Genomic DNA, 16,633 nt, shown 5'->3' on the forward strand with positions numbered 1-16,633 from the left:
ATCCTCCTGCTTCAGCCTCCTGCTGGGATTTACAGGCATGCACCACCATGCCCAATTTTATATATATATTTATTTATATATATATTCTTTTTTTTTTCAGTATTCATTTAAAGATTTGTTGAAGTTAGCTGGTATTTGTTGGTCCTTTTTCAAGCAGCTTCGTTTTCTAGTGATCCTACTGAACTAAACTTGAGAAAGGTTTCTTTTCATATTTTTATAGTAAAATAAGCCAAGTAGCTAAGACAATTGTTTCTGTAATAATCTAAAAATAAAAACAAACCTGAGTCCATGGTGACAGACTTTGGAGGTCTAATAGGATAAAACACGAATGGAAAAATAGCACCATGAATCTGGTTTTGGATCTAAGAAAATAAAAAACAGGTTGGCATATAGTACATCAATTACACAACTTGACTAGAACTATAAGATTTAAGAAGTACAGGGAATCAAAAGTCTAGTCTACCACTGCAACTGAAGTAGGAAGTGCACAGTCAGTGTGTTCCTTAAGTTCATTCTCCAGCTTCTCAGTGTACTTTACCTTCTGGGCTTTCACCGTGCTTTTTCTTTAGACTTTATATTAGAAAGAAACAGATCCTGGGACTATTATCTGCTTCTCTGTTGTGTTTTGCTTCTATTTCTCAGAAAGGCATACCTGTATTCTGTAAATCTGAATTCGGAATGATGACTGATGTGCAGACGTGCTATATTCAACTTTTAATGCTGGAAGATAATTTCTTCGGAGAGGTATTACATGTGGTTGCAGAATTTTCATGCTATTCCCGCTAGGTGTTAAGCGAACCTGAAAAACATGCCCCCCCCGCCGCAAAAGCCAACATGGGGTATCTCTTTTCCATAATTGATTACAATTAGAAATTTATACCAAAAGATGTTTAAAATAATGCTAATTAAGACAGTAGGATACATATCTTATTTCATTTAGATTCAAATCTCATATCTTTACATTCCAAATCCATAAAATATTCACATAATCCTGAAAGGTTAACTGTATCACCTTTTATATTTATTTACTAAAATGTAGTACAATAAAAAATAAAGCAAGTGCTGGAGGTATAGTACAGCCTTAGAGCACCTGCTTAGTATGTGCAAGGTCCTGAGCTTGTTCCCCAGGATGGAGAATATGAGACAGGGAAAAAGAAAGGAAAGTAATAAAAAAAGCTAATTTTTAAAATAAATTAAAACAAACTTTTCTCATTAACTGAAAGAATTATCAACATTTAGTAACTTAAGACAAAGTATGATTTATGACCACATCTATAAAGGAATATTATACGTTAAGTATGTAAATTAAGATTTAGCAGGTTCACTAAGCATGGTGGCACATGCCTGTAATCCCAGCACTTGGGAGCTAAGGGAGGAGGACTGCTGCAAGTTTGAGACTAGTCTGGACTACAAAGCGAGTTCAAACCCAGCTGGAACTGCATACTAAAACAATGTCTCAAAAAGACAAAAAAAAAATTAACCATGTTCAACTTGTTTTGTAAGGAAGCCTGATTTTCCCTAAACTTCACTAGTGATTCAAACTATAACAGATAAAAATTAAACTTTCACATCACTACTTTAAAAATTTACCGAAATGCTGGTGTCCAACTCAATAATCTTATCTTCTAAAGGTGAAGATTCAGTGTATTCCTTAAATTCTTTTTCCAACTTCTCAGTGTGCTTTACACTCATTGGCTTCCACCTTGCTTTCTTCTTGTGCTTTGTTTCCCAAACTACATCAGAACTTGTACATGAAAGCAAAAATCATTGTGTTAATATATAATAATTTCATTTTAAGTGGTTTATTACATAAATTAGAATGTTCAATAGAAGTTTACAATAGCCAGCACATCTTGAGTTTAAAAACATGAATTTATTCAACTCCTATTCAGATACTGTTCTAGGTATTAAGAGAAACAGCAGAGAACATTTCTGCTATTGTTCATTTTAGCTGGGGAGTGGGACAGTAAATAGTAAACATTTAGTCAATTTTAATGTATAGGAGGTAAAAATTCTTTTGAAAGAAGGAAAGGTAAAGAGTCAGGATATGGTGAAATGGTAGAGGTTGTAGTATTAAAATGAAGTGGTCAACAGAGACCTCAATGAGAAGATGAAATTTTACCCACCTTAAAGGGTATGAGGGAGCTATGTAGCAGACATGGGATAAGAACATTTTAGGTAAGTGACCAGCTTTTAGCAAATGCCTTAAAGCAACAGCACATCTCTACTGTATGAAGATAAGCAAGGAGGCTGGCATGGTAGGAATATATTAAGAGCTGAAGATGAAGTCAGTCAGTGGGCTGCCAATTAATGTAAAGCTTTGTAGGTCATTATAAAGACTCTGAGTTTTATTAAAGTGAGCTGAGGAACTGCTGAAATGGTTTAAGATTAGCAATATGACCTAACACTTTGTTAAGAATACACTACGAATATGGGCGTAGGAACAGCAAAAGGAGTCAAACCTATAAGCAGGACAACTTGTTGGGAGTTAACATAGTAAGACAGTTGAGAAACAGTGATGGGTCTGACTAGGGTGTTAACACTGAAGTAATAAAAAGTAGCCAGATCCTATGTGTATTCTGAAGGTAGTGTCAGCACAGAACTTCTACATGAAATGGATGTGGGGTATGAAATAATGAGAGGACTCAAAGATGATTCCAAAGTCTTCCGCTTGAAAAACTTGAAAGGGTTGGTCATAAGTAATTCCAATGAGGAAATAGGTTTTGGCAGGAGAGGGAAATAAGAAATTTGGTGTTAATGCATACGATGTTTATCTCCTAGATACCCAGACAGATTTTGTATAGGTAATTAGATATCCAAGTGTAAGAGTTCAGAAAATAGGTTTAGCTGAAGATAGATGTATCTGAATAAATTTGGGACATAGTACGGTAATGAAAAATGAAATAGACAAGATTCAAGGTCTAAAAACTGTAGAGCACCCAACATGAGAAATTGAGAGGCTGAAAAGGAACCAATGAATGAGTCTGAGAATTTTGAGACAGGAAGAAAAACTAAGATGGTCAACTTAAATGAAAGAAAATGTATCAAGAGAGAACATCTGTTACACGTTACCAAGGAAAGTAAAAACTGGCAATTCCACTGGATTTGGCATTATAGAAGTCACTGGTAATCTTGCCAAGACAAGTTTTGTGATGCACTGAAAACTAAGTATTGGAGTGGGTAAAGAAAAAAGGGATGAAAATGCATTGCAGATTCTTAATATATTAAACTCTTTTGAAACAGACATTTATGAGGACCTTACCTGTAAGGAAAGGCACTGATAGTAGTAGGTAAAGAGAAGTGTGCTCAGAAAAATATATTTTTATTTTTCTTAAATTGAGAGAAATTGACAGTGATGGAAACAATCCAGTAGAGAGGCAGAAGTTGTAGACTTACAACAAAAAGAAGAGGACTGGTGAGAAAATGTCCTCACATACGTAAGAATGAATGAAATATAGTGCAAAAGTAGAAAAAAGTGTTACAAAAGGAGCACTTAAAATGTATTTATGACAACCCTGGAGAACTATGTTAGTAAGCTACCGATACCTGTAGGAAGGAAGTTATGATGTTGGGGGGTGAAGAGGATCTGTGGAAGTTTGCTTTTTATGGCTTCACTTTTCTCAGTGATGCAAGGCAGTGGGGCTGAGAGAGGGAAGGTTTGAAAAGAGGTACAACATAAAACTGTCTAGGAGGGAAGTTATGACTAAGAGGTATCTAACTGCACTTAAAATGTTTAAAGACCTAATGACAGGCTGGAGAAGTGGCTCAGCAGTAGACCACTTTCCTAGCAAGCCCCGGGTTCTAGTCCCAGCAGTGGACAAGAATAAATCCTAACTACCAAATAAAAAAATTTACCCTTGGCTATTATTTTACTGTTATTTACATATTTCAGTTATTTAATTTTATTTAAATACTGAATTTGTTTATTCTTTGTAACATTTATGTAGAGATCATGTATTGGTTATCTTTCCATTCATATAATTTACCACAAGAGATAACACATACTAAAAGCCACTGCATTTAAAAATCTGTTGCCTATTTCACCTTTTTATCTAATAAAATTTAAATTTTTGAGAAAGATATAAATTGTTTTTAATGTTTCTCTTAAAATGACATTTACTCCATTCAATGAGCAGTCAGAACTATTAATTTACACAGAATTTAAATTTAAATCAGTAGCATATATCTTTAATTATTATTTTGGAGGTTAGCTCAAGAATTCAAACTACATTGCTGTAGTTATATAGACTCTAAGAATGCACTCACATAGAGCACTAGTGTGTATGTGTGTGTATAAATTTCAATTTTAAGTGTTTATGCATAGAAATGGTAAAGGCATGAGAAATTATAATTATTATCTTACTAGATCTTAAAATGCTAAGGTCAAATTTAGGAGTGATTTTCTTTAATCCTTCAACAATTATTGACAAAGCATCTACTATATACCCTACACTGTTGCAGACGGTAACAGGCAATTTTAAATGAAGTTGAATAAAGAATACTTTCTTAAGTTAAATAAATTTAATTTTTTTGAGCACTAGGAAAATTAAAAACAGTAAGAAATTCATAGATTTTATTTCTGGCATTTTTAATCTCCAAGGGAACTAACTTCAAATGTATTTGTAAATTAGAATTACCTTAGTATTGAAGAATACCTGAAAACCAAAAACTGAGTAATTCATTTTACAGTGATAACACATCTAACCTCGTAATGCCTATGTAGGCCACTTCTTGCTTTGTGTAATTGTTCACAAGAGAAATTCCAACATCTTGTAATGCCAGTGTAATTTCTTGCTCTGCTAACTCCGCTTTCTCACTTTCATACGTTGCTTTAAACACCTTTGAATCTTCAGTGAATAAAATAATGCGTTGCAAGCCTTCAAAGAATGAAACTAAATAAATGATCTTCTGTCCTAAATTTACAGCTGTCATCATATCCTAGAAGAAAACCACCAAAAAACAAAAAGTGTTAAAGAGTTTGGTCCTAACCAACATGAAGTCTGGAATCCATATTTATAAAATGAAAATATTAATAGCAACTATTTTATAGAGCTGAGCTGGCAACTAAATTAATATTTGTATGATACCTGGAAATGTGCTGCAATCACTGATTTTTAGTTATAGATCAATGACAAATAATTAAATTACTATTTATGTAACACTTGGATATTTAATTCACACAACTCATTTAGTGTTAGTAATCAGGAAGACAGGCCAATTGTTTAATTGCTTTAACATTTTAATAAAAATCAAAGTAATTTTTCTTTATAGGTTAATCAGTAAAGTATTATTTTTTTTTTATTCATTTTAAGTCTACAGAAAGATACTATGTGTTTAAAATTGTTTCACAAACTGGCTGTGGTGGTACACATCTGTAATCCCAGCACTCTGGGAGGCTGAGAAAGGAGGATTTTTATATCCTGGGCAACTTACTTAACAAGACCCTGCCCCCAAACGAAAATACAGAAAAAGAGCTGAGTGAACAGCTCAGCCTGAAGGCCCCAGATTCAATCTTTAGTACTGAAAAGAAGAAGAGAGAATGGAGGAAAGAGAAAAGGAGAGGAAAGGAGAAAGAGAAAGAGAAAGAGAAAGAGAAAGAGAAAGAGAGAAACCTAAATTGAAAGAGAAAAAGTTGTTTCAGTCTGAAACTCCTATTGCCTTATATAGTTGAATGAGGTAAGATAAAAAAAAAAAAATCTGATGTCTCAGTCATATGCTGTACAAAGCAGTGATATTCACCACTGGTTAATTAAGCAGAAAGCCATTCTATAGTCAGAGTACCAGGGTTTTTAAGTTCAATGGTAAGTAACATGCAGCAAATTCTAGTAATTAAAGAGTCAACCATAAAGACAATGGAAAAACACCATCAGTATGCTAACAGAAACTCAGAACCCCAAATTCCTAATTGACAAAAACATCTTCAATTTTCAGTGACGAAAAGCACACTAAATAAAATGCTCACATACTACTAAAGTTCACCTCCAACAGAAACTGACTTGGGCATTCTATAGAGGACATTAGCTGGTAGCAAAAGAAAGTGACCCATGACGAAGGTCTGAAGCAAAAGAAAAATGTTATGCAAATTAAACAGCACCTACGTAAGTAAGGAAACACAATTTATAAAATTCAATATCCAGTTGCAATAAAAATTACTGGCAAAGATTAAATGAGCAGTTCCTTGACTTCTTATCCAGATCCTCTTTCTGAAAAAAATTTACCCAAGCCCAAACATAACCAGGAAATGTTGGACGCATCAAGTTTAAGACTGGAAAATTAAGGCAAAAATATACCTGCAATCATTATTTTTATTCAGTGATACATAAAGATCTTTGTCAGTTGAACATGGAAAAAAGGGAAAGTGAAAAGAATGGAAGAAAATAAAGGTTTTATTATTTGTGTTCTGACTGTCCACACAGAAAAAACAGACAATTTAACTTCTTTCCATTTTAGATGTCCTTTATTATGCCCTGAACTAGGACTTCCAATACTATGTTGCGAAGATAAAAGTAGGAATCCTGGTAATGTTCCTGATCACTGAGGGAAAGGTCTTAGCTTTTTTTCTGTTCTCTGTTTTTGTCATATCTGGCTTTTATTTTACTTTTTCCTTGGGAGTTTTTATCATGAAGGACTGTTCTGTCAAATGTTTTTTGTGCATCTACTGAAAAAAATCATATGGATTTGTCCTTCATTCTATTAATTTGATGTATCATGTTTATTGATTTGCTCATGTTAAAACCATCCTTGTATCTCCGGGGTAAATCCCTTTTGATTATTACTAATGATCTTTTAATGTGCTGTTAAAATTCATTTGGCAAGTATTCTGTTGAGAATTTTTTGCATCTGTTTTTATCAGAGATAATTAGAATGTAGTTTTCTTTTTTGCTGTCTTTATTTGGTTTTGGTGTCAGGGTAATGTGACCTTGCAGAATAAATTTGGAAGTCTTCAATATACATGGAAGAGTATGAAAAGAATTGGTAGTACTTCTCTTTAAATGTTTACTAGAATTCAACAGTAAAGACATCAGGTTCTGGACATTGCTTTGACAGGAGATTTTTTAAAATTATTGATTCAAATCTTGTTATTGGTCTGCTCAGATTTTCTATTTTCTTCTTAATTCCATTTTGTTAGGTTTTATTTGTCCAGAGATTTACCCCTTTCTTCTAGGCTGTTCAATTTACTATCATAAAATTTCTCATGATAATCTTATGATCCTTTGTATTTTTGTTGTGTTGGTTGTAATGTTGCCTTTTCCATGTGATGTGTCATTATTTTAGTCTGGCTAAGGTTTGTTAATTTTTTCAAAAAAACAACTCTTTGCGCCCACCATCATTAATTTACAGAAATAAAAATTAACATCACAATGAGATATCTTCTCACAGTTGTTAGACTGACTTTTATTAAAAAGATGAAAGGTATGTGTTGGGAGAGGATGCACAGATAATGGATTCTTTGTCATATACCACTGGGGATAATATAATGTAGTGCTCCATTTTGGAAAAGAGGAAGTTCCTAAAAATTGAACTACCACATAATCTAGTAATCTCAGTTCTGTACATATTATATATGAAAAGGAACTGAAATCAATACATCAATAATCAATACATTGACTGATGTATTATTCGTAATAGCCAAAATATAGAAACAACCTAACTATCCATCCATAAATGAATGGAAAAAGGAGGTGTGGTATGCACAACAGTCTTAAAAATATGTACAATGAAATAGCTTTAAAAAAGGAGAAATTGTATCATTTATGGCAACAGGGATTAAATCTGGAGGACATCTACTAAATGAAGTAAGCAAGCACAAAAAGACAAATACCACACAATCTCACTAAATGGAATTAAGTAAGATTGAACATACAGAGGTAGAAATATTGTGGGCACAAGAATCAGGAGGAAACATTGGAAAGAAAGGGACTGGAAATTGCTGAATAAAGAGAAAAAGGGAAAGGAGTTTTAGGTAAGACAGGAAGAATGGGTTTTCAGATGTACTGTACAAGTAGGGTGAACATGGTCAAGAACGAAGTATCACACACTTTAAAATAAATTTCAAATCTCAACAACAAAATGATGGATAGAGTATGAACATGTAATTACTTTGATTTAATCATACTATATTATTAACATATATCAAACTATTACATTGTACCCTGGAACTTTATACAATTATGACTTACTAATCAAACATTTTCAAAAACTCATTTCAGGAATGTGTGTTATAATATGGTAGGCAGTTACAGCTTCAGGATTCTTTTAGCGTGATGATCTTTGTAGCTATGCTCATAGGTGGTTTTAAGAGCTATGCTTCCAGGAAGATGGCGGAGCAGTAAGCAGCAACAAATCAGCTTACGATTCAGAATCCAGACACTAAAAAATAGTCACTAGGGCAAGAAAAGGAGAGAAGTAGATCCCTGTAACTCTGGGTAGAACCTACAGAAAAACTAAAGACACAGACCAAAACTCAGAAAAAGGAAGGGGCAATCTGTATTTTTTCCCTGGCTCCTGGCTTGTGAGAAAGGAAGACTGAATCTGTAGAGACACGGTAAAAGCAGGTGGACGCCTTCAGGGAGAAAGGCACCAGTGGATGCTGAGCACTGCAATAGCTGGTGAGTGACTCCAACCCAAATGGCTGCCACATTCCCTGGAGAGAGTGGTCAGATGCCATTCTAGGGAGCAGTCAACTGAACCTGGTACTCAGAGGAGCCACAGAGTGGCTTCATCTCAGAGCTCCTTGTCTTATATTCCCAGTCACTGGGTGAGGAACAACCACAGGAAACATTCATCATCAGGGAGCTGTGGTGTGGCCAGCTAGAGATACCCACAGTGTTTTAAAACAAACAATTCAGGTACCACTCGCACAACCAGAAGCCAGATTTATACTTAGTTTCTGTGGATTTGCAAGTACCAGAACTGCCTCTGCCCTAATACTACTGTTGGCTTGCTGATGGGTTATCTACAAAGATATGGGCTCTGACTACCTCTGTTGTCCTCCAGTGAAAGCAGAGTCCCCCCTTGAATTGGCCATTGTCACAAAGTGTAGATAGCAGAAGATAGCCACAGGCTTGAAATCACAGAGAAACTTCTTTTGTTTCTTTCTGTTGGTTTCTTTTTATTTTTATTTGATTATTTTTTGAGGGGGGGGTGTTAGTTTTATGTTTTTTTGTGAGTGTGAACATTGTTTTTAGTTTTTGTTTTGTTCTTGTTTTTGGTTTTTCCTTCTTTCTTTTCCTCTTGTCTTCACCAGTTTCCAGTGGCTTGGGTAATCTTCCTTTGTCCTTCAGCTTTGCTTCTAATCTCTTTTTCTTCTTTCATTTCTGTACATTTCCTCTTCCATTTATAATTTGTTCTCTTGGAGAAAAATCTCTCTACTGAGTGGATATTTACTGTATATAATTTCCTGAACGGTCTAGATTTTGTTATATGACTATAAATCTTGTACCTATGGTTAAAGGTGGCAAATTATTAGTTACCTCAGTTTGTCATTTTCCAGTCTGATGCTATTGTTATTATTGATTATACTACTTTAGCCAAGCTGACACAGTTGTTATGATCAACTGATATTTCTTATATGGCAACACCTACATTATCTGGGAGTCATAAATAATACTACAGTCCAGTACTAAAGAACTAGGTGCTAGGCCAAACAGGCTGCAATCTTTCATCTCTAATAAAGAGAAGAGACAGGACACTGGGACAGACTCAAAGGCCAAAAGCTAGCTATACCTAAAAGACATCTCCAAAAAGTAGTCATTTCCTAAAGAGGTCTTGATACTAGTAATAAAGTTACCTACCATAAGCAAATTACAAGCCTCAATGCAGATAAAAAAAGACAACAAAAATAGAAAATGAGGAAACACAAAAGCAAGATGCAGCCCAATACCCACAACTTATCCGAGGCAAATCCAGGGGGCATCAAGGTGGAAGAAATCAAAAGCCACCCAGCTGAATTTTCTGAAATGGTAGCAGTGGAGGTAACAAAACAGATAAATATGTCTCTTGATAAAGCCCAAACAGAAATAAGTAAAGAGATGATGACCATAATGAAGGACATGGTTGGTGAATCTAGAGTAGACACAGATGATGAAAACAAGAAAAGGGCTTAGGAAAGACTTGGAAACTATGAATGCCTGACAGAGAAAAGAGCTAGATTCTAACTCAAATAGAAATCCAGGAAGTTAAAAACTATATTGAAAGACTATACAAAAGAATTAATGTGAAAATAGAATATCAGATCTATAAGACAGGGTTGTGGCTGGCAATCATCAAATGAAAGGCATCTTAAAAATAGGAAGAAGCTATGAAAAATCAATCCAACAGCTACTAGACAGTGCCAAGAAGAATAATATACGATTAACTGGAATCAATGAAAAAAATCAGAAGATACCACAAAGGGCATAAAAATCTGCTCACAGAAATAATAACAGAAAAGTTTGCAAGCATAGAAAAAGAATTTGTCATACAACTAAGTGAGACATATAAAACTCCAAATAACCAGGAGCAGAAAAAACTACATCAAAGCATATAGTAGTCAAGATCCCACAAATTCAACACAAGAACAGAACATTAAAAGCTGTTAGAAAAAAGAAATCAATCACCTATGAAGGAAAACCCTTCAGAATTACAGCAGACTTCTCAACACAAACCCTAGAGTCAAGAGGTGGGAGTGAAGTATTTCAAGCCCTAAAAAAAACAACATCCAACCCAAATAGATGCAACTCATAAAACTGTCTTTCAAACTGATGGAGAAGTAAGATATTTCCATGATAAAGAACACCCTAAAAAATATTCCTGACCACCAAACCAGCACTCCAAAATGTCCTGAAGAACATTTTTGAAAAAGAAAACAGTTTCCTGAATCTCCCAGGCAAGGAAAGCAATTCAGCATAGGGGAAGAGAGAGAACCAACAACAGGAAAATAATACAATAAGGATAAGTCAATTCATATTAGTTATAACCATCAATGTAAATGGTCTCAATTCACCAACCAAAAAACCAACCAACCAAACAAACCAGATTGGCAGGATGGGTCAATAACAAAAATCCAACAATATGGTACATAAAAGAAACACATTTTTCTCAAAAAGAAATTCACAGACTGAAAGTCAAAGGAAAGGACTCCATGTGAAAGGAACCTAGAAAAAAGAACAGATAGCTAATCTATTTGCAGACAAAGTGGATTTCAATCCACAACTGTTCAGAAAAGACAAAGAAGATCACTACATACTTGTCAAAGGGATAATCCAGGAGGAACAAATAACAGCCATGAATGTAAGTGCACCAAATATCCAATACCCAACTATATAAAATACCCAACTATATAAAACAAACATTAATGGATATGAAAAATCAAATAAGCACTAATGGAATTGTAATTGGGGACCTCAATCCCCCAGGGTCACAAACAGATCAATTAGACAAAAAAAATCCAGAAGGAAATACCAGAGTAGAACCAAACTTTTGAACGAACTGACTTAGTAGGCATCTACAGTGCTCCACCCAGCCAACAGCAGAATACACATTTTTCTCAGCCACACATGGGCTATTCTGCAAGACAGACCATATACTAGCTCAGGGAACATGCTTAAGTAAATGTGAAGGAATTAAAATTATCTCATATATATTATCAGATCATACTATAATGAAATTGGAAATCAATGATAAAAGAAACCACAAAAACTGCATAAATATATGGAAATTAAATAACACACTCCTAAATAACCAATGGGTCACAGATGAAATTAAAGAAGAAATTAGGCAGTTTCTACAACTAAAAGATAACGCCAATACAACATATTAGAACTAACGGGACACTATAAAAGCAGTCCTACAGGGGAAGTTTATAGTGGTGAATTCTCACATCAGATAAACAAAGCAAACTCAAATATACAACCTAACGTCAAACCTCAAAGTTATAGAAAAAGAAAAACAAGTTAAACCCAAAGGAAATTATCATACGAGGAAAGAAATTATAAAGATCAGAACAGAAATTACTGTAACTGAGACTAAGAAAACAATACAAAGAATCAATGAATTAAAGACTTTATTCTTGAAAGATTAAATAAGACAGACAAACCCTTAGCCAAACTTATGCAAAAAAAAAAGGAAAGACCCAAATCTATGCAATCAAGAATGAAAAGGGTAGTATCACAACACATCCTGCAGAAACCCAGATCATCAGTACCTACTCTGAATACCTGTACTCTAATAAGATGGAAAATACAGATGAAATGGATAGGTTTCTAGAGACATATAAATTACCAAAGCAGAATCAGCATGATTCAAAAATTTGAACTAAACCATTATCATTCAGTGAAATTGAAGAAATAATTTAAAAACTACTAACAAAGAAAAGCTCAGTTTTTGATGGATTCACTGCTGAATTCTGTAAGAAATTGAGAAATCTAGTGCCACTACTTCTCAAACTCTTTAATGAAACAGAAAGGCAAGCCATTCCTGGAAGCAAGCATTATCTTGATATCAAAATCAGAGAAGAAGCCAACCAAAAGAAACTGCAGGATAATCTCTTTAGGGAACACGGAATCCAAAATCCTCAATAAGATACTGGCAAACAATACAGTAAAATCATTGAAAGATTACATATCATGCCCAGATAGGATTCATCCCAGAAATGCAGGGAAGGTTCAACATATGCAAATCAATAAATATAATGCACCACATTAGAAGCACAAAGGACAAAAATCACCTGATCTTCTCAATAGATGCAGCAAAAGCTTTCAAGAAAGACCAAAACCCATCTGCCAAACCTATCATGAAGGGTATCAATCTCCCACCATGGATGAAGAAGAAGAGAGAAAAATTCTGCAAATGAGGCTCTGGGGTGACCTAATGCTCTCTGTGGAACAAAAGGCCAAAGGTTCAAGAGCACATAGCTTTCTTTGGTATCAATCAGGAAGGTGGTTGGGTATCCCAGCAGAGTGCTAGGGAAGAGAAACTTTGTAGGCATGGCTGTAGGGAAAAACAGAGCACTCTTGCACCAGGTACAGAGGTCATCCAATTAGCAGTGCAATGGATAGCTTGATGTATGCAAGGCTTCACCTTTACTGCCAGAAAAGTATAATTCTTTTTGAGTCCTATGGCCTCAGCTGACATGCTATCTCACGTCTTAGCCCTGGAATCTCACAGCCTCTTGCTTGAGCCTGTATTCCAGTGGAGGGCAATTCTGACCTGTTTTGCTATGTTGAGACTCATCAGTGCTTAGGCCAAACAAATCACATGCTTTGACCAATCAAAAAAATATCTGCTTTAATATCGCCAGCTCTACACATCTCAGTAAATGAGGTTAAAATAAAGGTCAGGTAGAGACTGAGATAAGGGAGAGAGAAATTAGAAAAACATCTTTCACAATAGCATAAAAATTTAAATACTTAGGAATCAATTTAACAAAGAAAGTAAAAGACCTTTATATTAAAAAGTTTAGTACTCTGAAAGATGAGATTGAAGAAGATATCATAAAATCCAAAGCTACCCCTTGTTCTTGGGTAGGAAGAACTAATATAGTGAAAATGGCCACACTTCTGAAATTATTATACAGATTTAATGCAATCCTGATCAAAACACCAACACTATACCTCACAGACTTAGAACTAGAATCCTAAAATTCATTGGGAACCAGAAGTGACCTAGAATAGCAAAAGCAATTCTGGGTAACGAAGTCAAGGCTAGGGACATCATAATCTCTTGACTTGAAATTATTCTGCAAAGCTTTCATGATAAAAACGGCATAGTACTGGCCAAAAAACAGACCTAAGGATCAGTGGAATAGAAGACGCAAAAACAACTTGAACCATACTCAGTCACCTTATCTTGGACAAAGGGGCCAAACACCTCCACTAGAAGAAACATAGCCTCTTTAATAAATGGTGCTGGAAAAACTACTTTTCCATATGCCAAAGATTAAAAGTAGACCCACATCTTTCACCATACACTGAACTAAAATAAATTAGATCAAAGATCTAAGTATTAACCAGAAACAAAATCTATTGGAAGAGACAATATGTAGAACACTTGAAGACATAGAGTTTATGAACAAAACCCCAAATGCACAGTAACTATCACAAAGAATCAACAACTGGGATCTCATCTTATTAAAAAGTTTTTGTACAGCAAAAGAAACAACAGAGTGAAGAGACAACCCAGAGTGGGAAAACATTTTTGTCAGCTGTTCCTCAAAGGTCTAATATCTAGAATATATTAAGAACAAAAGACCCGCCACACCCAGAGTGTGTCTGCCTTGGCTGGGCTGAGCCCTGGACATCTTCAGGAGGCCCGGTGAGTCTGGGCTCTGCCTCCCTGACCAGTGTGCAAGGCAGGCGAAACTTTGGGCATCCTCAGGGGCCTTGGGGGCTGCCCGCCACACCCATAGTGTCTGCCTGGGCTGGGCTGAGCCCCGGACATCTTCGGGAAGCCCAGTGAGTCTGGGCTCTGCCTCCCTGACCAGCGTGCAAGGCCGGTGAAACCTTGGGCACCCTTTGGGGCCTCGGTGGCTACCTGCCACACCCATAGTGTGTCGCCACAGGCTGGGTGAAACCCCAGACATCTTCGGGAAGCCCAGTGAGTCCGTACTCTGCCTCCCTGACCAGTGTTCAAGGCAGGCGAAACCTCGGTCACCCTCTGGGGCCTCAGTGGCTACCCACCACACCCACAGTGTGGTGGCCCTGCACAGGAGCTACACTGAGCACTGGGGATCTTCAGACTCTTGTCTGGCCACTCACACGCAGGAAGGACAGTGAGACTGCACTATAGGGAGTCTTTAGTTCTTCAAAACTGACAAAACAGAGGAGCTAAGTGCAATCCCAGCCTCCACACCACCCAAAACAAGTCCAGGAGGCATCAACACAGAAGAGCCTAGAAGTCACACACCTGAAATTTGTGAAATGATAGCAACTGAAGTAAAGAAACAACTCCATCAGGCCATAGAAGACATCAATCAGAAATAATGTCTCAGGTGAGAAAAGAAATGACAACAATAATGAAGGAAATGTTCAGCATATCCAAAGAGGACATAGACAAGAAAATAGAAGAGCACAGACAACTCAATGAAACCTTCAGGGAACAATACAGAAAAGACCTAGAAGATATGAAACAGATGCAAACAGATATCCAGGAACTTAAAAATTCCATTGAAAGCCTGCAAAACTGCCTGAAAGAAGCTGAAGATAAGACTTTCAGACCTTGAAGACAGCACTGCCACCAATGAATGTGAAAGGAGGGATCTCTTAAAAACAACGAGGAACCAGGAAATAACAATTCAACAACTGCAAGATGAAGCAAAGAGAAACGTCAGATTAATAGGTATTAATGAAACAGCAGGTGTCAACACAAATGACATAAAAAGACTATTTGCAGAAATAATAGCAGAAAATTTCCCAGGCATGGTAAAAGAATCGGACATCCACATAAGTGAAGCATATGGAACTCCAGTTAATCATAACCAAAATAAATCTACACCCAGACATATAGTGATCAAGATCCCAGAAACTCAACAGAAGCTCAGGATATTAAAAGCTGTTAGAGAAAAGAAACAGATCACCTATAAAGGAAAGCCTAACAGAATGACAGTAGACTTCTCAACACAAACCATCAAGGCAAGAAGAGCTTCGAGTGAAGTACTTCAGGTACTGAAAGAAAACAACTTCCAACCCAGATTAATGTACCTTGCAAAGCTATCTTTCAAATTTAATGGAAAAATAAAATATTTTCATGATAAAGAACTGAACAAATTCATGAGCACCAAACCAATCCTACAAAGAGTACTAAAAGATATACTACAAAGAGATAAAACAGACTGCAACTTCAAGGACAACAGAAAGGAACAAACAAGCAGAACAAGCAATTAAACAGAGGGAAAAAGGAGGATCCAACAGCAGGAAAATAGCATGACAAAGATAAGTGACTACATATCTGTCATAACCATCAATGTGAATGGTCTCCATGCACCAACCAAAAGAAGCAGACTTGCAGAGTGGATTAGGAAACAAAACCCAACCAAATGCTGTATACAAGAAACACATTTAACTCAAAAGGAAATTCAAAGACTGAAAATTAAAGGATGGAAAACAATACTCCATATGACAGGAACCCAGAAAAAAGTGGGTGCAGCTATTCTGTTTGCACACAACCTGAACTTCAAACCAAGAACAATCAAAGGAGATAAAGAAGGTCACTACATACTTGTGAAGGGAAAGCTTCAAGAGGAAGAGATAATAATCGTAAACATCTATGCACCAAATATAGGAGCACCCACCTATATGAGACAAACTCTAACAGACATGAAAAATGAAATAACCAGCAATGCAAACATAACAGGGGACTTTAACACACCATTGTCACAAAGAGACAGATCAATTAGACAAAAAATTGGGAAAGAAGTAAAAGAACTTAACCAAACATGTGAACATATGAACTTAGTAGACCATTACAGAGTGTTCCAACCAGCAACATTAGAATACACGTTCTTCTCAGCTGCACATGGGACGTTCTCTAAAATAGACCATATACTACTACACAGAACACGTTTAAGTAAATGCAAAGGAACTGAAATTATCCCATGTATACTATCAGACCATAGTGCAATGAAATTGGAAATTAATGACAAAAGAAAACACAAAAA

General features: G+C 35.8%; 1 protein-coding gene across 3 annotated transcripts in view; it reads right to left on the reverse strand.

The window, feature by feature from the left end:
• Positions 1-16,633, reverse strand: part of Vps13a (vacuolar protein sorting 13 homolog A (S. cerevisiae)) — a gene marked incomplete at its 5' end in the record, with an annotated part of 229,395 nt that overhangs the window by 48,776 nt on the left and 163,986 nt on the right. For all 3 annotated transcript variants that reach the window (XM_013506545.1, XM_013506546.1, XM_005408304.2), the window contains 4 exon segments: positions 281-362; positions 653-799; positions 1,591-1,744; positions 4,706-4,938. In XM_013506545.1, the coding sequence (XP_013361999.1) occupies positions 281-362; positions 653-799; positions 1,591-1,744; positions 4,706-4,938 (616 nt within the window).

Source organism: Chinchilla lanigera, unplaced genomic scaffold, assembly GCF_000276665.1.
Source record: "Chinchilla lanigera isolate Chin_1 unplaced genomic scaffold, ChiLan1.0 scaffold00111, whole genome shotgun sequence".
Classification (NCBI taxonomy): domain Eukaryota; kingdom Metazoa; phylum Chordata; class Mammalia; order Rodentia; family Chinchillidae; genus Chinchilla; species Chinchilla lanigera.